Raw genomic sequence first — 20814 nt, 5'->3', positions numbered from 1 at the left:
ATGTATTGAAGAATACGACAAGAGGATTAGAAGATGAGAGGGTGAAAAAAAGAATACATACCCCTCTCGTTCTGGATCATCGTCAACTTTAATAACCCCTGTGTGACCACCTAACTTGTACATTACCTCTACCGAGGCACGTACCTTGTGCTACTCATCAAGCTCATCGGTCTACCCTTTAAGCTACCTACAGGAAAACTTACATATGAGTAGGTAGCTGTACATGTGGGCATACATGTATCGCTAGACTTACATAATATACCTGCATACAGGGCTTGTCACAATCTGGACTTGACTAGACTCATGAATACAACTTGACTTGATGATACACTCACCTCCCATTGTATTATCCTGGATTCATCTTATTTTCTTATTTCTTATTTCTTAGGATGTCTTTAAAATCTCACCATCTCGAAAAGGAATACGGTTGATAAGCTTACGGGAGACATTGACAACATTATTCTTAATTTTTTTATTCTCTAATTCAGGCAAATATCTACCCCCTGAACTTTTTATGCCTTCGTCTTGATTTTTCCCTTTCATTTTTTTATTTTATTTTATTTTATTCAACACTTCTCCCCTTTCCCCCACATTCACCACCATTATTTTCTCCACTCCGTACACCTGGAAGCTGTCCCATTGTACTATCCAGATAAGGTACCGGTACCTATAAGCTATGTTAGCTGGGTAGACCTGCCCAAAGTGAATAAGGGCCCCCCTCCTTTCCCCCTTTCTAGTTATCCTTAGGTACATGTATACCTAGGTAATAGCTAGCTCGGTACCTTAGCTTGCCTAGGTACTTAGTTGCTTAGGTAGCTTCGGGCACCTACCCCTCCCCATTCACTTTTTTTTCTTTCTCAGTGCTGATCTGATCGATCTAATTGCTTAATCTGGGTGACTTATCCGACCTGTACTTACACCTAAATCACTTTATTCTGTTACAGGCCGACCAACCAGCCAACCAAATACAACCTACCTAGGACTGGAGGGAAAATAAAAAATAAAAAGTAAAAAGAAAATCAAAGACAGAAGAAGAAAAAAACGAAAAGCAATTGGGTATACATACATACGTACATCCATACACATACATTCAGTCCTACATACATACAGCCAACCATACAAAAGTATACACGATCAATATGGGTCTCTTCTCCCGAAAACCTAAGACACCCAAGCCTATAGCACCAGGAGGAGGAGCTGGGAATGACACAGCGAGTTTGAACTCGGAAGGTTCCAACATCAGAAGCTCATCGGCAGGCAACTCACGAATTCATATTCACAATATCAACCGTACTTCAGCTGGCAGCGTACCTCAAACACCTCTTACACCCATGACGCCGCATCTCATGCCCAAAGTTAACCTACCAAAACCTCCCGACCCATCTCTCGATGCCGCCGGTTACCTGAGGAGTTTGGGCTCCGTCCGCGAGCGATCCAAAGTGGTGACCGATAAGGCCTTGCGCAATGGCTTGAACCATTTCGATGTTGACCTAGCTAAGTTTCCCGACGTTGTTACATTCGTATGCGGTATAATCAAGGTCCGAAGCCACCAAAATATTTCCAATCTCATGCAAGAGCCTACCTATAGGTGCTTGTATACCATGCACGTGGACACAGACATGCTAACTTACAACGACAGCGAGATTATGACCCGCCGTTTTCATCGATTCCGCCCCACGGCCGATATCAACATTTTTGTGTTGGTGGACGGGATCGCATCGCCAACCTACTCGCCACCTTCCCACAAAATGTCGATAGTTCCGAGAAATGTCGAAGTCTAGTGGACTTGTTCCTTGTCAGCGTCTTACTCGACGCTGGCGCAGGTACCAGTTGGAGTTTCAAGAGCGCCGAAAATGGTCGCGTCTACAGGAGGTCTGAAGGATTAGCCATTGCGAGCTTAGAGATGTTCAAAACGGTACGTGTGCAGCTCAAAAGGGGGCCGGTTTACGCAGGAGGGTGGATGCGTGAATCCTTCCGTCTAGGCTTAGGAGAATCGTGCTAATTCTTGCATTACTAACGAATAGGGACTTTTCTCTGGAAATCCAAGCAACAAATTCCAGGTAGACAAGGACGGATTACGGAAACTTACCGTCGAGCAATTAGCAAAAGGCATGCAGTCGCATCCTGGGAACGAAGTCGCCGGTCTGGAAGGCAGAGCCCAACTCTTAATTCGACTAGGAGATGCTTTAGAAAGCAAACCAGAGTTCTTTGGCGATGATGGCAGACCAGGAAACATGATTGGTATGTACATGGTTTTATTTCGTTCAACTCTGGTGCAATGCGCCGCCCCTTTTCTATAGGTACCGCCTGTGCAGCAATTGATCTTGGCTAACTCAATGTGAACGTGCAGATTACCTCCTCGCGCATCCGACGACACAAGCTTCTTCAACTCCTATCGTGGTTCTACCGGTACTATGGAACGTACTCATGTCTGGGCTTGGCCCTATTTGGCCACCATCGCGAACGGCTATTGACGGCATCTCCCTCGGCGACGCATGGCCTTGCTCCTCGATGCCACAGCAGGCCCCTCCAACTTCTCCTGGCCTCTCCCCTTTCCCTAATTCACAAGCTGGGTCAGGTGCTGCAGCTTGGGAATCCATACTACCATTCCACAAGCTAACACAATGGCTCACGTATTCAGTAATGCAACCCATGCAAAATCTCTTGAAGATTCACTTTGCCGGTACGGAGTTGTTGACGGGATTGCCCGAGTACAGAAACGGAGGCTTGTTTATTGACCTTGGCGTATTAACGCTTAAGCATGACGACCTCGAGCGCGGTTTACAAAACTACAATGACTACTGCCGACGGACGAGTACCAAGGGCGTCGAGGTAGCGCCCATGTTCGAACCGAGCGACGATGTAATTGTCGAATGGCGAGGTGTCACTGTAGGATTCCTTGACAAGCTTCTAGTCGAGGTTAATAAGGCCCTTAAGAGGGAACTCAATGGTGGTGAGCTCACGTTAGCACAATTACTCGAGGCAGGAAGCTGGAAGGTAAGTCGATCTTGCTACTTTCATATATCAACGGCCATTATAGAGAGGAAGAAGCTAATCATACGTGTATAGGGAGGTCGTGAAATCGCAGAGGTCAGCAGGCCGAATACAAAAGAACCACCAATCTTAATTGATTCGGATGGGACCGTATTCTAACACCAAGATACCTCTATTGCGCCATGTTTGTCTTCTCTTCTGTTATTATTAACCCTCCTTAGCTTCACAGCAGAGCAGAAGGTCATTTTATTACATAGAGTTGGGAGCTATAAAACCCTCGTTCCCCTTTTAAAGTAGCATTTGAAGCAAGGATGCGATCATTTTTAAAAGCCGGTAGAAGCAAAACATACTACCTGCCTGTCTGCATAACCTGCCTTGGTAGGTTAGGTAGGGCTATCCTAATTAGAGAAAAAAAAGAAAAGAAAAGATGAGGCCTAGGGGAATAGGCCAGCCGGGACCTCAAGGGTCTATAGTGCGGACTCGGTACGGTAACGCGACGTCAATGACGACTTTATTCCCATCAGGCACCTACCTAGGTAACTATTATTGGTAATTCTTCATACGTTCATATTTGCGTGTTGGAAAAGCCACGGAACATCAATCAGCTGTTTCGATTAATATAATGTTGCCGATGAACCTAATATATCACTCGTATGAGGATTTGTCCCCCGAGTTACGAAACTGGTCCTGCGAAATGGGTCCAACGAGCTCTTGTGAGAAACCTGCTGTAGTAACAGGCATCTTCAACCACTTCATGCAAATAGGCCCCGGCTTCTTCTTAACTATATTTGGAGTTTGGTATTGTATGACATATGTACAATGTAAGTGGCTACAATTACGGGTGATCCATTCAACTGCAATGCCCCTTTTTCTTTTCAAGCAGCATAGCAGATAACACCCCATTAAAAGGAGGTTAGAATGACCCCGTTAATACCTATGATACATAGAATAGGACCAATAGGATTTGGCACTATGTACCAACCAATGAGCTAATACTCCTACAGCCCCTTCTTCCCAGCCCGTCTTCGGCGTATTTCCTCCATTCGTTGGAATTCCTTTTCTCTCTCTTCTCGAGCTCGACGCTCTTCATACGCTTGCGCCTTCTTCCACTCCTCCTTCTGCTTGTCAACTCCAAACATTCCTTTTATTGATTCACTTGCGCTGCTCTTCTCCCCATCGTCTGTGGATGGTCGACTGGTAGGCAATTGCCATTTTAGACCCGTCGTACTAGCTGTTGTAGCGGGCCTGGTTGGGAGGGGAGGAAGGTCAGCCCAACGGCGAATGGCTGGGTTTAGAGTGGCTGTTGTTTGTAGGACCGAACCAGCTGATATCAGCACGAAAAACAACTGTACACTAGCTGGTAGCCAGGCGGTACACAAAAACATGACAGGAGGCATTATATATTTCATTCCTTTTTGGACGGATTCGGCTGTTGGGTTGGATGATAAGGCGGCCGCTCGTGTTTGCTAAGAGTCTGTTTAGCGCCATATTCTACAATACCCAAGTTGAAGAGAAAAGAGAAAACTCAAGGGGTGGTTGGGAATCGCAAAATACTTACTGAGAACATAAGGACCGTGAGTAATATGGACGTCATGGGCAAGATATAATAGGGATCATGTACGGTAAGATCGGTAAACCAAGCCAAACCTCCCGTCTCCAAGCTAGGAACGGGTAGAGCAGACATGCCACGGAATAATCGAAACATGCCGTAACTCAAAGGGACGGTCCATAAGACGACAAAAGACCGCATTACGCTCGCGCCGGACTGTTTCCTGACGCGCATCATTTTTTCTTGTGCTCGCACTTGCGCAACACGATCACCCGTCCTAAACGCAGCTTCCTGGTACTCTGCATTGGCCTGGATATATTCGGGAGATTTTGTGATTGCCTGTAACAAGGCTTGGTGTTTACTTGCTGTTAAGGTGGGTTTGAATAATGCGACACGCCATGCAACAGCAACAGCGGCAATAGTAGCCCACCAGGGCAAACCCGTGTAGATGTAGATATGTTCGACAATCCATTCACAGCAGCTTGTTGGACCCCATCCAAAATCCAAGCCAAGGCTCTTAAGGTATCCTATTTGTTCAGGTATATCGAGTATGGATGTTATATCTAAATCACTGAAAGAGCCTGTGGAATGGTGCGCCGGGTTTAGGTCGACAGGATTTGTCGGGATCGAAGATGAAGCCTCCGGAGGTGCGGAAGCGGCATTGTTTTCTACAACAGTAGCTTCTGGTGCTTTTTGGTCGTACGTAGTGGAAGCAGGCTGCTCTATACTAGGCTGCGTCTCGGGTGTAGATTGTGGTTTCGAAGAGAATGGCCAAAGCGATAGATTTCGCGATGCTCCAGAACGTTGGGCAAATACACCACAAGCAGTAGCTCCTAAGGTGGCACGGGTACCAATTGAAGATATCGGTGTGGAATATGCGCCACGAAGTCGGGTAGGTATTGTAGATCGGAGTTGCGACTGAGAGAAGTGTCGCGTAGGGACTTGTATAGATCGAGCCGACTAGAATAAGACGAATGGGAATTAGCAATTGAGACAAGAAATAGTAGTTATTAGCAATTGGTATTATTATACCTGTGTCCGAGTTGACCAGGCATTTCGCAGCGCAGAGGCTGTACCTGATCTTGAGAGTCCCCTACTCGGCAGCATGATGGTATTTGGCGGGATGCTGCAAAAGCTGAAGCGACGAAAATACATTCAAGACAAATTCCGTCAGTCGAATTATTTTTTACCACGCTGGGTACATGGTACTCTCGGTTATCGATAAGGAGTGCGGATAGTGGACCTCTGTTCTCCGATTTGTTACTTTAATCTACATAGCTTAATTTATACTATTATGAAGCAATTATGTATGCCATACTATGATAGTCGAGATAATTAATGTAAAATCAAACAGCCCTGAAGATTACATGCCAAGTTATACTTAAGAGGTACACCTTATGATATCGACATCTAAGAAAAACTCGTAACAAAATCCGCGTTGCATTTTCTCATTCAGGGCTTATAGCCTCTTGTAGTTACGGGTTACTCTCATAGAACTGAGGATTTATACAAAACCACAAGCAATATGCAACAAGTACCATTTCCTTTTTATTTGGCTTCCCTTGACTCTTCCTCACCACCAACCGATCTAATCCCATAGGTATCCCCATGTTGAAAGTAGAGTACGTGCGCCGCCCCTAGTATGCCTTCATTGTTTTGGTTCTACCATAAAGTAAACGTACAGATATCAAGATGATCCGAACTACATCACTCCAAACTTGTAAGATCTTGTAATTCTCTTCGTGGTTTCGGTCGGTCACGAATCTCGATACCCGGGCCGATCGGGTGAGCTCCCTGTCGGGAAATAGGGAAGACCTGAGGAACACGACCATCATCAGCATTGCTCATTCTATAATACCCAGGTATGTGATGAATGGGTCATATTTCATGGTGTGACTTACTCTTGTACCTCCCCATCCTAACCTAAAAGCAGCTTCGTGTGCGAACAACTCGCCAAATCCCAACATCATACCGTTAATGAACGGTAGTAATAAATTAATAGCCGCACCTCGGAGCATAGACCAAACGGTTGGAGGTTTATACAGAACAATAGGCGGGGATGAAGAAGAAGGCGGCGACGTAGATATGTCCTCGCCAGCCGAATATTGTTCGCTGTCGGAGTGCATCGTGACACCGGATTCGGCGAGAGGGTTCAGTTCTTCGGAGGACATGTCGGAGTTGCTGAAGAACCCAAGGGAAGGGAAAGGGAAGGGATAAGAACGAGGGTGAAGTATTATGCTTTCGAAATCATCTACTTCGACTTCTCGTTTTCATTTCGTGGGTTGTTTCGTCGGCGATGGGAGCAACTGACGTACTATGTTGGCGATGATTGATGCTCTGAAAGTTGAAATTGGTTGGAGAAGGCGTAACATTGAAGGTCGGAGTTAGCATCGGTAAGGTAGAAGTGTGCTATGACTGTATCTAAACCTATCTCAGTAAGAGGTCTAGCTTTAATTCCCCAAATGAGTTAGTAGACGCTGTGTTACTTAAATCAACACCCCTCATAGGCCCAATTAATCATTAGCTGCTCGTCATCTCTGCTTGGAGGGGTCTTAATAATTTGATGGAAAGTTCTCCCCACTAAGCCCCGCGTAAGTACCTACCATATTCCTAGGTACTGATTAGGCCACTACCACTGTGGAGAGCTTGTTTCTTTCTAGGTTGCTTGACGTCGTCACTGAAGGTGCCTAAGAGCCTTTGGATTGTACTTTCTCTTCTCAACAAACTTCACGCAAATCATTTTCTTACTTGTCAATCTAAGAAATTCTATTTTACTAGCGGCTCTCTTAACTCGATACACAATTGATTCATTCCCAATACATCAACACATCAATACATCGTTCTCCATTCTTTGACCACCATGGCGGACAGCATCGATCACGATGCTCTTACTAGCGAGTTCATGACTACAACAGCAAGTTCAGCAGAACAGGTACGCGTATATATAATGCTTTCATCGAGACAAACCATGTCCTACCTTTCTAGATCTACCCTAGCTAACACTTCTTCTTTAGGCTGCCCAATATCTCTCTGCCAACAATTGGGACCTCGTTGCCGCTGTAGGTGCCTACTTCGCCGATGAGGACGAAAATGATGCGACAGAAGAAACTCCTGCCATGACATCCCAAACTTACACAGGACCACGTACTCTCGATGGCCGACCCGCTCCAGATTATATCCCCAGCGCGTCTAGTTCATCCAAGAAACCTCCCAAGAAAAAGGGACTCGCTACCCTAAGCTCTATCGGAGGCGAAAGTGGACATGGTCATAATCATGGTGATAATGATGATGATGGCAATGACGAGGATGCACATAGAGATACCTATGCTGGAGGCGAGAAAAGTGGTCTTGCCGTACAAGATCCAAGCCAACGCTCTGATGCTAGACGAATCGTTGATGAGCTACTCGCCAAAGCGCAGAGGTAAGCTACCGCCTCGATCTGCTTAGTCCTCCCGAATACTAACCAAAGTTACTCTAGCAATGCGCAACGTCCCGAGGCATCAACTCCTGCTGGTCCCTCTAGTTCAGCTTCCTTCCGTGGCGCCGGCCAGACCCTAGGAGGCGAGGGTGCTCCTAGCCGTACAATCCCCGATCCTCACGCACCCGCAGCTTCTAGCAGCCGCGGACCCTCACAAACCGGCGAGGTTCAGGAACGAACCTTACATCTTTGGCGCGATGGTTTTAGCATTGATGACGGAGAGCTACGAAGATTCGACGATCCCGAGAATGCCCAGGCTATGCGCATGATACAACAAGGTCGTGCTCCTATTCATTTAATGAACGTTAGGTACGATGAACCTCTTGATGTCAAGCTCCAGCAGCACGAAGAAAATTACCGTCCTCTTCCGAAGGTCTATAAGCCATTCAGTGGCGAGGGTCGCCGTCTTGGGAGTCCCGTACCGGGCGAGTCCTCTACCACGACACTACCTACCTTGGCGACGCCTAGTGCCCCCGCCGCCGCGTCGTCCTCGTCCTCGTCGGCGGCTCCCGCTAGCTCTGTAGATGAGTCTCAACCTACGGTCATGATTCGCATCCAGATGCCGGATGGCACTCGATTACCGGCTCGATTTAACACCACGCAGACTGTTAACGATGTATATGACTTCATCTCTCAAGCTTCCCCGGATCTAAGAACCGGTGGATGGGTGCTGGCTACGACCTTCCCCAATAAAGATCACACTAACAAATCGTTGGCCCTAGGTGAAATGGCTGAATTCAAGAAGGGAGGCACTGCTATGGTGAAGAGGAACAAATGAGCATGAGCATGAGGATCGTGGGATACTTCGGCGATGATTACATGTTAGAGTTGCTATCACTAAGGCTCGCGTAGCTGCGAAATCAGGAGCAGATACGCGAATACGTTGAAAGGGCGTCACCATTATCACGATAATATGAGGAAAATATTCCCTGATACACAATCCATGACTTATGAATGATATAAAATGTACCATATTGTTCACCTTGCTATTCGTAAGATGAGGCTTATTTCCCCCAGTTCCTCTCGGGCCATCTTCTTTCATATGCTAAGGCTAATCTTTCATAATCTATTTAACAAGTACCCAGCATGTCACTCAGAGCTGACTTCTCAGCCGAAGTAATGGTTAAAGCCCAGTGGCTCTTAACGGCGACGTAGGCGCTCGCGTAAGTGCAGTAGAAGCTAGATAGAGGTGGCTTCCACGTATCAGGAGACTTGTCACCCTTAGCTGAGTTGACATTATCCGTTACAGCCCAAAGTTGCGGTCGATCGACGTCGTTTGCGAATTGCTCACGTTTGTCTGTCGTCCATGCATTGGCACCGGACTATGAGATGTTAGTTATGAAGTAGGCAATAGCTTCAAGAATGAAACAACAATGATTTGTGAGAACGTACGATCCAAGCATTCTTCAACGGCACCATGTGATCAATATCGACATCGGACGGAGCCGTCCATTTGCCACCATCGTAGGGACTAGTCCAAGTACCACTCGTGGGATAACAGTCTGAGCCAACCTCTACGTTGGTACCGTCCCGCTTTAACACGTACTCGCGCGTGTTGCAGGTTCCCGTAATGGTATCCCATGTGGGGAATAGGTCTCGCTTGTAACCACCGTCATCGACAGCCGCTTTAACGGTGAGGGCAGCGAGTTGCGATTTAGCAGATGAAGCGGATGGGATGCCAGGCTAGGTCTGACTATTAGCGCATATTCATGTTGAAAGTTACTGATGTTTTTCTTGTATGAAAGACTAACAGGTGTTGGCATAGGCATGGGAGCCGGCGCAGCAAGAACCGCGTTAGCAGATAGCAGTCCGCTGATGGCGTAAGAGAACCTCATTGTGGAAGGAATGAGGTTGTTCGACGGTCTAGGAAAGTCAAGAGGTGTTACCAAATGTGTGAATACCTAGGTAGACACTTAAGTATACAAGATCGGTAACACTTAAAGATAAACTATCTGAGGTCTCACACGGAGGCTAGATCTACATATAAGTGCCTGTCGATCTCTCCTAGGTTATCTATAAAGTAGGTACACATATCCAACCACAAGCGCCAACTCCCCGAAGAAGGGACGGCACATGAACCAATTAGCGTAAGCATTTTAGCAGGTCCCAGAAAATCCAACTTCTATAGGAGGTAATATGATGTGAAAGTCAATAGCGGGACGGACTGCACCGGAATAGCGAGCTCAATTATACCTTTACCTAGCGTTACATGGCGTGAAGCTGAGCTTGACCTGCCAAATCGAATAGGTTGTGGGTCGTATCGGAGTTGCGCTGAGATCTAGACAGGGCGACGATCGTCAGCAGCTCGCGAGACATATGTTCACTTAGGGTGACAATATATCCAAGCCTAACCATTGTTACTAAGTGTAGATTGCATGCCGAGTTATGATATTTATTAATAAAAGACACGAAATCTTTATAAATAAAACCATCATGTTATTCAGATAAGATGTATTCAACTATAACCATGGATATCAAGTACGCTTTCATCAAAATCATGCATGGCATACCACACGATAAACGCTTGTAATTGGTTGACTGCTCATCACAACCAACCTTCCTAATTTAGGAGGTAGTCCGATCTTCAGGGACCACCAGAACGCCACGCCCAGGAATCATCATTCTTCATTTTGACGTAAATAAAGCCAATGAAGCTACACAGTATATAAACGTGTTCTAGCTTAATATCATTTAAATATCCCCGCCATCATCACTGATGCGTTGGCCATGGCGCCTTAAAACCATAGTGACGCCATATTGAAGCACCACGCTCCAAATTCGAGTATAGTCTCGAAGGATCTGAAGCTCATGAGGTTGTAACATTGAAATATGAATATCGGCAATTCGCATTCCGTAAAAATAACCCAGCTATCAATCAGGACCTCAGCCAGCCTGAACTGCACTTTTAAAGGGCTCTAGTGAATCGAGCGACTAGAAAAATCGTCACCGGAGAATCCTAGCATATAGTAAGGCCATCAAGGGAAATCAAATTTCCCATTTGGTATCGCGATGCACTGGAATGAATACCGAAGACTCCGGGTTCAATAAATGGGTATCCGATATCGATCTAACGCGGGAAAAAAAGCAAAAATTTTGATCGCGAACTAGTTGTACTGTCCTGCGCCTGTGACGGCGGCTGGTCCGTCTAAGAACTTGAAGCTCTCTCTGGCAATTTGGCAATTCAGTTTTGCCGAATTGAATCTCGCCTCCCCTGGCGGAAGAATTGCCATGAGATATGTGTTGGTCGTAAATTTGCAAGCAAACATGGAGAATCTGGAACCAGCCTTGTGTTCCTGTGGACGATCTTGTTAGCAGAAATGTCAAATAGCATGCGATTCAAATTTGCGGGAAGCTGATGCGCTATCACACGATCTTCTTACCATCAAGGTGAACTGCTCCGCATTACGAGGAGTGCCAGTGAATCGACTGATACTTTGCTTGAAATGTTTGAGGATATTCGAAATGCGCTCTTGTCGGTCCCCAGTCGGATTATTCTGACCCTCTTCAGACGTCCAATTCGACACGACTAGGAAACTAGTTCGTTCAAACAGGAGTAGCTCCTCGGCTTCGATCAATATCCCTAGAGACCCTAATTGCGACTCGATGACGGAAAGGTTCGGTACAAGGTCATGTATAATGCTCGCCCATGCCTTATATAACGATTGATCCCATATTGAGGTCGCAAAGGGTATAAGGTCTAATTCGCCCGTATAACCAGCACCTTGAATGTATTCCGAGGTCTTTTGTCGAACTAGTCTTACACGATCAACGAAGACAGCCTCGCGGGCGTGTGGGGTAATCAAATCCATCTTGTGAATGAGAACATAGACCTTGGCGGTAGGAGAATACTGTGTCAAGGCGGAAATGATAGAAACATAGGTAGCCATATCCCGATCAACATCTCGAGATTCTATGTCAAAGACGTATATCAGGACACCGACGTTAGAGAAGACGTGAACTCGTTGCTGGGAGAGATAATTCTCCATGAAGGCTTCTTGGCCACCACAATCCCATAGATTCAAGGTCAAGTTGCCTAGAAATTTGACGTGTGAAAGATCGACATCAATGGTGGCACCACTTTCACGACGAGCAAGCAACCATATTAGTTATCCCGCGCTGGTATTGATCGTGTCTAGTATGTAAAAGATCATACTAGAATGTAAGACTCACAGGCGTCGAGTATCCTTGGCGATATAGTTGCTAAATATAATACTCCTCATACTCGATTTTCCAGAACCACTCTTGCCCATCAGCAAGACCTTTTTCTTCTTGGGCTTTTTTACTTCGTTTCGGATATCGCTCCCCAAGCCCAAATTGGGCGCCGAGGCGTCTAGATCCGCCATGATACAGTAGACGATACCGTAACTATATCATGGGGTAGGCGGAATAAGGTAGGTATGTTCGTATCGTGGAAATCCGTCGTAGTTTATTACGACGCGCCGTTGAAGAGTCGGTTCAGTTCGGCTTACGCATGATCTCTCAAGACTAGAGACCAAGGGGATGACTGGTGTCATCTAACTTCCAGAACTTATGCCACTATTCTCTTGGTTAATTTATTCGTCGCGATTCAATTGAAAAGGTATCGGATCGATCAGCGTTTGCGTAGAATGTTGGGACTTTGGTTCTTCGGGGTTTATTAGTGGGGTATCGAAAGTTGTAGGAGAGTTGCAGAGTTGTAGTGGATAGAAAGATTAGAGCTCAATGGAAATGGAGCTATCGGTAAGGATCTTCCTAGTAAACGAGATAAGATTTCACAATCTGAACACTCTGACGTCACGTGCTATATAAACGCATACATCTCTAAAGCTATGCACCATTTGAAGTGTCTCCACATTAATATTGTTAACCATTCCGTCGGTTCTCACCAGAATCCTAACTTTAACAACCTCAGAAATAGCACATGTAGTTGTGAACTATCTCAAGTTCAACTCTAGTATTTGCGACATAGTCTTGTACCATATTCGATAACCTCCCAATCTTCAGTCCCAGGTGTTGAGACGGCGTAAAATACACCACTAGGATCCCACTTCTTTCGAATCTCAATTAATTTCGGATACTCTTCTCCCCAAAAATGGACTTGCCAATTGGATTGGTATGGATCATTCTAAACCAGCAATCAGTTCAATGGACCTCACTCATACGTATTGATTGCGAACTTACCTCGCTCACATAAGAACACCCATTCGGTCCAGCCTCCCTCAACGCGGCATCTTGAATATTAGTGAGTACATATTGAAAGTCCTCCTTCTGAGCCCATGTTGCACCATCAGGGATCGGGAGTATGACAATTATAAAGTCCGTGGACTTTCTCAGCTTTGGATTTGTCGCACTGTTCGAAACTGGTGTACCTAAGCCAGCATTCCAAAGATGACCAATAATAACCCCTTGATCTTTTAAATCACCACGTGGTGACAACACAGTCTTGAAAGCTTCAATAATTCCGTCGTTGTTCTCTTCAACATCTTGATGGGTAAACATCCACCCACCAGTGAGAGCTGACGTACCAGCAGTCTCGTCATCGAATAAGTCAACGTATAGGTCAAACCACGTATCGTATTCCTTACTCTCCGCATCATAGGGGATACCTTTGGCTTTAAATTCATCGAACATAGTTTGAAGAATAGCGTTCGTTTCCTTGGCGGTCTTCCCAATTCCCACAAAAGGTTTTATATGCAATCTTTGTGGCATAAGTTCAAAGTAACCGTAAAGACCAGCATCGACAAAGTCATTCGAATATTTATGGAACGATTTAACACCATCCCAGAACAGATTTGTATCATTCGTATGTGTTGAATTGATATTGACGATAACTCCGGTCGTCTTCTCCTCTGGGAACGTTTTAAACGTGACAGAGAGTACAACAGCAAATGCTGATGGGCCACCTCCCTTCAATGCCCAGAAAAGGTCAGGATTTTCTTCCGAATTCGCGGTAAGGTATCTTCCGTCTGCTGTAATCACATCAAAAGACAGTGCATTATCCGCAACTAGTCCATATTTTGGAGTAAGAGGACCATGTCCACCACCTTGTACAAGTCCTCCAGCCACTCCGACAGTCTACTTGTCCATTAGCTGTTATTCTCCTCGTCTGAATTTTATCCTACTCACCGGGCATTCTCCAGTCATAACTGTAACAGGCGGGTTCTGAGCGTTCGCTTGCGCGAGTAAAGTAAGTCCCTGGACTCCTGCACCTATAGTCACAGCGCCACCATTATACTGACCCGGACCACTGTACCTGTCCGTAAATTGGATATCCTGGAAGCTATGTGTATTGACCACCAGCGAACCCCATCCGGTACTACGTCCAATGAAATCATGTCCAGTATTTCGGATGATTAGACGCAGATTATTTTCACGAGCGAAATCCACACCTGCTTTAACATGATCTCTTGTATGTGCCTGGATCACGTACACGCCATAAAAACCAAGCGTGCAAGGGTCAGCGGGGTTATTCGTTGGTCGACAGGTGTCATTTGTGAAGTAAGTCCATAATGCTGCGGCGGGTTTCTCAACGCTATGATAGCACATTAGCATTTCATTTCACACGGCAGCCAGGAATAGCTCACCCCCAAGATTCGTCGGGCCACATTGCTATCGCATCCGCGCAAGCAGCAGCATCATAAGTCGAAACTGTACCAAAGGGGCCTTCGAATGTCTAAGATCATCGAAGTTAGCATCACTCCAAATTAATTCTACAGCGATAGACTACTTTTAACGTTTACATACATCATGGCAAGGTGCCCCAGGCGGGATGTTGACTAAAAGATTTCCATCCACCATGGAGTTCAACTTTGTCCACAAGCTCTGGCTCGGCCAGCATTCATCGCCTGGATAGCATTTACAACCGTAATTGCTACCATTCCACGTTCGATCAACAAGAGGTGGTACCGAAGACTCACCTCCGCCAATGATACTAGAAAAATTAGACACTGCAGAGAACCATGACACAGCCATTGTCACTATCGGCGAGAGAAACACCTAACGAGAGGAGAGAAACAACATGTATCTTATTCAAAACACTGTTTCAGTAAGTAGCCGTTATATGTACTACTATATCTATCCTGGATCTTAAATAGCGACAAGACAATCACATTCTCTTAAACTGCCTAGTCTACCATCACCCCCATTCAAGCGATAGGAAATCCTTCTAATCAGAAACATCAGGATAATTGCTCCGTTACCAAAGTGCCGGTATAGGGCACACGTACCTAAAGTATGGGGTATACATTACATGCGTTTCCCAAATCCACCCCCGCAACATTGGACTACGCGGAACATTCCGCCCATCACTCCTCATTAGGTATTAGGGAATCTAGCTGCAGGTTGTGGGGATCGGTATTTAATCTTTGTTGGATCTGAGGGGTATCTATTCAGAAACAGATAAACGCCGATCCTAGAATGTCTACTACTCTGCTAGTCAAATCCTGAGCGGATCTGGTCTTCCCAATTATGTACGAATTATTTCACAACCAGTACCTCAGAATTCAGTTCAATACCATGGCACCAAAGGTTGTAACAGAGAGCTTAATTTGGTACACGAGTCTCGAGCTCGAATTGAGTCTTTAGCTACCTAGATATCTACGCCATACATATATCGTATGAAGAGGTTTACTTCGTCCCTTTTTATGAAAGGTAATGGTTCAGTTTCGTATTCGAAACTCTTGGAGCTAGGACTTAGATACCTAAAGCCGAGAATCGGAATCACATCCGACCATACCGGTCATTCGCAGCATTGACTATGAAGTCTCCCTTTCTAATCCACTCTGTAGACCTTTCCTTAGTTGTCACGATCCTCATTTTCAAGCTCCAAACACCACATACAAAATTTATAACAGATTGAAATGTCATTCAAATTACGAAATGCGACCCCCTCAGACATCCCAACCATCATAGATGTATTTTTTGATACATTTGGTGATCACCCAGTCACCCAGCTAGTTTTCAGATCGCGGCGGGAAGACGTTCAAAAATTCTTCGTGGGCTCCCCAGAGGACAAGCCAGATCCAAGCACGCACTTCTTAGTCTTAACCGATCCCAACGCCGCAGACCCAGACAAACCTTTCGCATTTTGTAAATGGTTTGAGCGGCCCAAACCAGCGGGAAATCCGAGCCCACCGCCAAGCTGGCCGGAAGATGCTGATCAAGCATGTGTGGAGGAATGTTTCGGGACGATAGAGAAGAAGCACAAAGAGATTATGGGAGACCGTCCGCATTGGTATTTGGATATCCTTGGTGTATTAAGTGAATATCAAGGGAAAGGTGCAGGAAAGCAGCTATTACGATGGGGTGTTGAAAAAGCAGATGATGAGAAAATCGAGGCATTTGTGGTTTCTAGTCCGGCTGGGGCGCCTCTTTATGCGAAATATGGATTCGAAACTCTACAGACGGCTCTTGTAGGTAATGGGACTCGTCTGGAGAGTTTTATGAGGCGGCCGATCACAACATCTTAGATTCAATTACAATACTGACATCATTCGTGAGAAAATTTTAGAATGGCAGCATCTGTGTACGTTTATTTGCTACATAGATATAGGTATGAATGGCGGCGATAGAATTAATCAGCCGGGGGTATCTAAGTAGATAGGCCTACGCCCTGTTTAACGCCTCGCTTAGATATGGGTATCATATTTCATAAGTCATACTACAGTTTGCTCGTTTTTTTTTTTTTTTTAAAATGAAACCCGACAACTCCGGAAGACACAACTTCTGCATCTCGCTAGTCATATGGGACACGTACGACGGACCCAGCTGGTTCTTCATGATGACCACAAGATACTCAACCACCAAGCAAGGGACTCTATAAAGGCTCTTGATCCAGCCGGGGTCATCTACTAGGATATCGTTCTCCAGCGCGAACTGGGTATAAGCCCTCGCAGCCAACTTGACTTCTTCCTCGTGGGTCAACCCGAGGGTGAATTTGGCAACGGTGCGGAGGATTAAGAGACGACATGGTATGTCGCCGTCAAGGTATCCCCTCACATGCGAGAAACGTTTATGAGCGTCTACAACAGAGACCAAACGCTCTGGAAGTTCGGCAACCCCAAATCTCCTCCCTCCACGATCAAGTACTATTCTGCAAATAGTACACTTCCCCGATCGATAGCGCCCAAGAATTTCCTGTGTCCGATGCGGCATAATGCTACTTCTCCCCACAACCTGACTGCAAAAACAAACAGCCTTCGATGAGAGGAAAGGAATATTGGCTTTCATCATATAGACCATGGTTCTGAATGCCATCGTACGGAAGTTATGAGATAATCAAAGGCTTGATTTGCAAGAACACTCAAAAGCCAAGTATTCAGAAGCTTTGTGGTTATTATCACATCATATTCAACGAAACAAAGAATGCGTTTAGTTCTATTGTTAATGATTGCAACCACAATAGCTATTGTCTTGGTATATTCGTCCAGACAGGTAATTTGTGGTTATTGCCGAGTTACACTATACCATCTATCATTTCATGTGAATTGTTGAAGCTGCAAGATTGTACAATAGTTGATCCAATATCATTGTTAATACCTATAGGTATAGTGCAAAAAATACAGCCACATTGAAAACGTAAACCGTTTATGACAAGTCACATGAAGTAGATTTGAACGCTGAAGTAATCTATTCAGCCTTTGCGGCGATGCAATGATATGATGACATATATGAATGTATGTGCAAGTAGTAAGATTTTTGACACAAACTCCCAACCGTTTGCCCGAGAGGAAAATACATAAACCAAAGAAAATTCTTTGGGGTTCCGAATAACCAATCCACGTTGGAAAAATAAATATCGTCAGAGTTGCTAAACCAGAATCAACCTAGTAAATAGTATGACTTGAAATGGAATAGAAAGGTTGCAGTAGAGACAGCGATAGCGGAGACTATAGCGTCTGATGAAGAGGCGCTTCGAATATCCGCTGTAAAGGTATAAAGCTGCATCTCTAGAAAGATTCATGACAGCAAGAAGAGTATGTCGTAGTCGGTCGAGTTAGACCAAGTCTGTCAGCAACTTGATGAGCTGAGAAGGCACCTAAGTAGGTAAAAGTACCTAAGGTATAAGGTAGATAAATCATTTCGTCCGTGATCGTCCAAGGTCAAAGATCCTTTACCGATAAACCGAATCTCCCGAGTCTTCCCCCGGGCATTTTCCGTCGCCCCCCTTTTGGTCCTCCGATTTTTTAGTGTATTGTGTTTTATTTTATTTTTAATTTCCCTTCACCACGAAACGCCATACGTTTTCATACTATTTACCTTCATATCATTCAACCGATTTTCACCTCATCTAATGATGCTTGAGGGACGGGCGGAGCTCCTAGAAGGCTTTCCCTTTGCTCACGCTTTCGCCTACCCAATCGATCGCACCATTCCTCAGCACTAATAATCGTACCATCAAGGACTCCTGATACTTGGGACATCATGTCAAGACCCTCTTTGGCAAGGACCAACACCTTTTGGGCACTTTCGCGCGTTTCTTTCTCCTGCGCCTCACGACATTCTTCTCCATCAACCTCAGTGCGACGACCTTCTTGCGGACCATCACCGACCATGCTTGCAACTCTGAATCGTTGAGGTAGGCTTGTTAAATGCCGTCTAACGAGGTCGCGCGCATTTTCCGGTAGTGCGCCACCCGCATATCTGCTGACTGTGTTGATAACATCCTGCAACGTTCTGAGAACGTCCATTCTAAGCTCTGCTATCTTGGCCGCGAGTTGATTTCTATCAGCTGGTTCGCTAGCATATGATGTACCACTCATTGGTTGGTCGCCATCCGCTCGTCTAGGATCGGTCCTCTCATATTTCTCCATAGTGGATTTTAAAGAGTTGATGACATTTCCAATGCGAACGTTAGCCCATCGAAGCCAGCTAAGACAGTATTTAAGGCTACGTAGGCTTTCCTCGCTCATAGCAATACTCAATCCAGATGTTGACATGATCAGACGAGATTGCCATGCTGCGCTGTTTGGTCGAGTTTCAGGTGGCACAAAGTGTTCGGCGTATGGCGGGGATCGAAATTCGTCATATGCAGGCAGGGTATCCACCGTACTTGCGACGGAGAGTCGACGGTCATGTGAATTATCGAAGGATGCCCTTGGCGTTTCTATACCGGAAATAGGTTCTGGAGTGGTTTCTTTGAAAGACCCGGTTCCATCGACTCTCCGACGCTTGTTGGAACCTTGATCGGCGGCCTCAATATCAGAGCTTTGCGACTTATGTCTTCTTCCACCTCCCAAAAACCATCGGACACCGCCTTCAACACCAGTTACTCGGCCGACTGAACCTACTGTATGCGCGATAGGAATTACGTAGCCTTCTACATATTCGGCGCTTGACTTGAATCTAGGAGAATAGTTCTTCGAGTTCACGTATGCGGAGGTAGCGCCTTCGATGGTAGTGGCAAGTAGGGGATGCGATGTGGTCAACAGGGAGATTAACGGCTCCGAATTAATTCCATTTGTTTGAGAGTGTGGTGATCCGGGTATTGGTACATGCTTATTCGAGGGAGAAGAGACGAAATCTAGGAAATGGTGGATGGTTAGTATGATGACTTATATAGCTAATCAGGCAGGCATTTCGGTAGTTGTCGCCCGTACTATGCGACCAGTAAGAAAAACTAACCTGCTCTCAAATCACCTAAAGCTTCGGCAGCCATCCGTACATCTGGATCATCCAGACTAACACTACTAGCTCTTCCATCTTGAAAGCGATCTGGCGATGGAGCGCTTACGCCACTACTGCTGCTTGTGTCTACGTCCATTCGCATAGGTGACTCGGCATTCTGTACATGGCTCGGGTTGTAATAGGCAGTAAGTGGATTAAGACAAGGCCAGTGAGTAAGAGGTGGTGGCGCAGGAGGAGAATAAGATGGTTCCGGAGGTCGTGGTGGAGTATATAGAGGAGCGGATGAAGCTGTTAGAGTGGATAGAGAAGGAAGATGGTTATTATTGTTGGTGGAGGCCGTTTTCTCGTCATGGTTCGGCGCACTGATCGTTTTAATGGGAGCGAGCTCGGCCTTTGGTGGATCGGGAAACCTTAAGCCGGCAGGGTCGTGAGCTTGCGCATACGAGGGTGGAGGATATAATGGAAGTTTAAAGGTCCGGTCAAGTCTATCGAACATACGCACTGTTGGGTCAGACGATGGTGAAATGTGTCGATGTTGTTCTGGTTGCTGAAGTAGACCATGTTTTTGATCGTGAGTTGGTGGAGGAAGAGACATGTGATTTTGTTGCTGCTCCATTTCGTTCTCTTTTGTTCGGACAACCCAAGAGCGAGCGCCTCGAGTTGAAGGCACACTCTTTAGGTGACTAATGATAAGTCGCAAGGGAAAGAAAACGAATATCGATCATTAGCGCATTTGCGACGGGTTGATTTTAAAAAGCATCGGTTGTCATAAATATTGCGAGCGCATCGGAAATCGAGAAAGTTGTTGCTGTACTATACACCTAATAATTCGTAGATGGATTATGATATGCGTGCCGTAAGAGTTAGGTCGACGTCAAAGGATTGTCGAACTTGTCAGATTTTAATTACCCGATTATTCATACGAAGTAGATAAAACATAAGTACACGGCTGACGAAGGAAGAAATAAAAGATAGAATAAATAAAATATAGAATATCGTATAAGCCGTAAAAAGAGTGTAATAGGATAACAGTAAGTGATAGAAAAGACACAGAGAAGAGTGTGAGACGAATAACGGGATCTTTGGGTTAGTACAGTGTGTTGAATAGAGTGAATAGAGTGAATAGAGTGAATAGATTGGTTTGAAGGTCAGTTAGGCCTGATCAGATTTCGGTGTACTATGTAAGAGA

General features: G+C 45.5%; 10 protein-coding genes across 10 annotated transcripts; 3 read left to right on the top strand and 7 right to left on the bottom strand.

Annotated features, from left to right (window-relative positions):
• Window positions 1-1139: 1139 nt before the first annotated feature.
• Window positions 1140-3153, top strand: F4822DRAFT_427587 (DUF1688-domain-containing protein; the record flags this gene model as incomplete). Its single annotated transcript, XM_051460772.1, has 5 exons — window positions 1140-1520; window positions 1640-1915; window positions 2025-2241; window positions 2351-2997; window positions 3070-3153. The coding sequence occupies 5 exons, from the start codon at window positions 1140-1142 to the stop codon at window positions 3151-3153; spliced, it is 1605 nt and encodes a 534-aa protein (XP_051317504.1).
• An 839-nt stretch (window positions 3154-3992) lies between these two features.
• On the bottom strand, window positions 3993-5650 carry F4822DRAFT_427586 (60Kd inner membrane protein-domain-containing protein; the record flags this gene model as incomplete). Its single annotated transcript, XM_051460771.1, has 3 exons — window positions 3993-4460; window positions 4553-5503; window positions 5576-5650. The coding sequence occupies 3 exons, from the start codon at window positions 5648-5650 to the stop codon at window positions 3993-3995; spliced, it is 1494 nt and encodes a 497-aa protein (XP_051317503.1).
• A 145-nt stretch (window positions 5651-5795) lies between these two features.
• F4822DRAFT_397565 (TOM13-domain-containing protein) lies at window positions 5796-6981 on the bottom strand. Its single transcript, XM_051457632.1, has 2 exons — window positions 6445-6981; window positions 5796-6358 (listed from the first exon to the last, which is right to left on the bottom strand). The coding sequence occupies exons 1-2, from the start codon at window positions 6712-6714 to the stop codon at window positions 6251-6253; spliced, it is 378 nt and encodes a 125-aa protein (XP_051317502.1). The 5' UTR covers window positions 6715-6981; the 3' UTR covers window positions 5796-6250.
• Window positions 6982-7403: 422 nt separating this feature from the next.
• On the top strand, window positions 7404-8799 carry F4822DRAFT_427584 (SEP-domain-containing protein; the record flags this gene model as incomplete). Its single annotated transcript, XM_051460770.1, has 3 exons — window positions 7404-7475; window positions 7558-7964; window positions 8022-8799. 3 exons carry the CDS (start codon window positions 7404-7406, stop codon window positions 8797-8799), a joined length of 1257 nt encoding a protein of 418 aa, XP_051317501.1.
• A 146-nt stretch (window positions 8800-8945) lies between these two features.
• F4822DRAFT_193868 (uncharacterized protein) lies at window positions 8946-10204 on the bottom strand. The gene is made up of 3 exons (XM_051453615.1): window positions 9773-10204; window positions 9414-9704; window positions 8946-9343 (listed from the first exon to the last, which is right to left on the bottom strand). Exons 1-3 carry the CDS (start codon window positions 9854-9856, stop codon window positions 9092-9094), a joined length of 627 nt encoding a protein of 208 aa, XP_051317500.1. The 5' UTR covers window positions 9857-10204; the 3' UTR covers window positions 8946-9091.
• A 194-nt stretch (window positions 10205-10398) lies between these two features.
• On the bottom strand, window positions 10399-12716 carry F4822DRAFT_397561 (Gtr1/RagA G protein conserved region-domain-containing protein). The gene is made up of 3 exons (XM_051457631.1): window positions 12192-12716; window positions 11402-12098; window positions 10399-11314 (listed from the first exon to the last, which is right to left on the bottom strand). Exons 1-3 carry the CDS (start codon window positions 12362-12364, stop codon window positions 11126-11128), a joined length of 1059 nt encoding a protein of 352 aa, XP_051317499.1. The 5' UTR covers window positions 12365-12716; the 3' UTR covers window positions 10399-11125.
• A 65-nt stretch (window positions 12717-12781) lies between these two features.
• F4822DRAFT_397558 (FAD-binding domain-containing protein) lies at window positions 12782-15205 on the bottom strand. The gene is made up of 5 exons (XM_051457630.1): window positions 14745-15205; window positions 14585-14673; window positions 14127-14532; window positions 13182-14075; window positions 12782-13125 (listed from the first exon to the last, which is right to left on the bottom strand). The coding sequence occupies exons 1-5, from the start codon at window positions 14970-14972 to the stop codon at window positions 12952-12954; spliced, it is 1791 nt and encodes a 596-aa protein (XP_051317498.1). The 5' UTR covers window positions 14973-15205; the 3' UTR covers window positions 12782-12951.
• Window positions 15174-16554, top strand: F4822DRAFT_193799 (acyl-CoA N-acyltransferase). Its single transcript, XM_051453614.1, has one exon. The coding sequence runs from the start codon at window positions 15860-15862 to the stop codon at window positions 16466-16468; it is 609 nt and encodes a 202-aa protein (XP_051317497.1). The 5' UTR covers window positions 15174-15859; the 3' UTR covers window positions 16469-16554.
• On the bottom strand, window positions 16555-17544 carry F4822DRAFT_193730 (uncharacterized protein). Its single transcript, XM_051453612.1, has one exon. The coding sequence runs from the start codon at window positions 17253-17255 to the stop codon at window positions 16641-16643; it is 615 nt and encodes a 204-aa protein (XP_051317496.1). The 5' UTR covers window positions 17256-17544; the 3' UTR covers window positions 16555-16640.
• Window position 17545: 1 nt separating this feature from the next.
• F4822DRAFT_193746 (transcription factor Opi1-domain-containing protein) lies at window positions 17546-20384 on the bottom strand. Its single transcript, XM_051453613.1, has 2 exons — window positions 19623-20384; window positions 17546-19521 (listed from the first exon to the last, which is right to left on the bottom strand). The coding sequence occupies exons 1-2, from the start codon at window positions 20239-20241 to the stop codon at window positions 18269-18271; spliced, it is 1872 nt and encodes a 623-aa protein (XP_051317495.1). The 5' UTR covers window positions 20242-20384; the 3' UTR covers window positions 17546-18268.
• Between the last annotated feature and the right edge of the window lie 430 nt (window positions 20385-20814).

Source organism: Hypoxylon trugodes (genome assembly GCF_022578975.1).
Source record: "Hypoxylon trugodes strain CBS 135444 unplaced genomic scaffold F4822scaffold_3, whole genome shotgun sequence".
NCBI classification, from domain to species: domain Eukaryota; kingdom Fungi; phylum Ascomycota; class Sordariomycetes; order Xylariales; family Hypoxylaceae; genus Hypoxylon; species Hypoxylon trugodes.
The sequence above is the reverse complement of the archived record's forward strand: the minus strand, read 5'-3'. Positions and strand labels throughout refer to the sequence as shown.

What these genes read in the sequence shown, in the direction of transcription:
- F4822DRAFT_397565 (XM_051457632.1), bottom strand. Translation starts at nt 6,714, where the DNA reads ATGTCCTCCGAAGAACTGAACCCTCTCGCCGAATCCGGTGTCACGATG. An exon ending in TAGGATGGGGAGGTACAAGA is followed by an intron (nt 6,359 to 6,444) that starts GTAAGTCACACC and finishes CGTGTTCCTCAG; the next exon opens with GTCTTCCCTATTTCCCGACA.
- F4822DRAFT_193868 (XM_051453615.1), bottom strand. Translation starts at nt 9,856, where the DNA reads ATGAGGTTCTCTTACGCCATCAGCGGACTGCTATCTGCTAACGCGGTT. An exon ending in CCATGCCTATGCCAACACCT is followed by an intron (nt 9,705 to 9,772) that starts GTTAGTCTTTCA and finishes AGTCAGACCTAG; the next exon opens with CCTGGCATCCCATCCGCTTC. An exon ending in CGTTGAAGAATGCTTGGATC is followed by an intron (nt 9,344 to 9,413) that starts GTACGTTCTCAC and finishes AACATCTCATAG; the next exon opens with TCCGGTGCCAATGCATGGAC.
- F4822DRAFT_397561 (XM_051457631.1), bottom strand. Translation starts at nt 12,364, where the DNA reads ATGGCGGATCTAGACGCCTCGGCGCCCAATTTGGGCTTGGGGAGCGAT. An exon ending in GCCAAGGATACTCGACGCCT is followed by an intron (nt 12,099 to 12,191) that starts GTGAGTCTTACA and finishes TCGTCGTGAAAG; the next exon opens with TGGTGCCACCATTGATGTCG. An exon ending in CGGAGCAGTTCACCTTGATG is followed by an intron (nt 11,315 to 11,401) that starts GTAAGAAGATCG and finishes GATCGTCCACAG; the next exon opens with GAACACAAGGCTGGTTCCAG.
- F4822DRAFT_397558 (XM_051457630.1), bottom strand. Translation starts at nt 14,972, where the DNA reads ATGGCTGTGTCATGGTTCTCTGCAGTGTCTAATTTTTCTAGTATCATT. An exon ending in TTATGACTGGAGAATGCCCG is followed by an intron (nt 14,076 to 14,126) that starts GTGAGTAGGATA and finishes ATGGACAAGTAG; the next exon opens with ACTGTCGGAGTGGCTGGAGG. An exon ending in GGTGTTCTTATGTGAGCGAG is followed by an intron (nt 13,126 to 13,181) that starts GTAAGTTCGCAA and finishes TTGCTGGTTTAG; the next exon opens with AATGATCCATACCAATCCAA.
- F4822DRAFT_193799 (XM_051453614.1), top strand. Translation starts at nt 15,860, where the DNA reads ATGTCATTCAAATTACGAAATGCGACCCCCTCAGACATCCCAACCATC.
- F4822DRAFT_193730 (XM_051453612.1), bottom strand. Translation starts at nt 17,255, where the DNA reads ATGGCATTCAGAACCATGGTCTATATGATGAAAGCCAATATTCCTTTC.
- F4822DRAFT_193746 (XM_051453613.1), bottom strand. Translation starts at nt 20,241, where the DNA reads ATGGAGCAGCAACAAAATCACATGTCTCTTCCTCCACCAACTCACGAT. An exon ending in TTTAGGTGATTTGAGAGCAG is followed by an intron (nt 19,522 to 19,622) that starts GTTAGTTTTTCT and finishes ACCATTTCCTAG; the next exon opens with ATTTCGTCTCTTCTCCCTCG.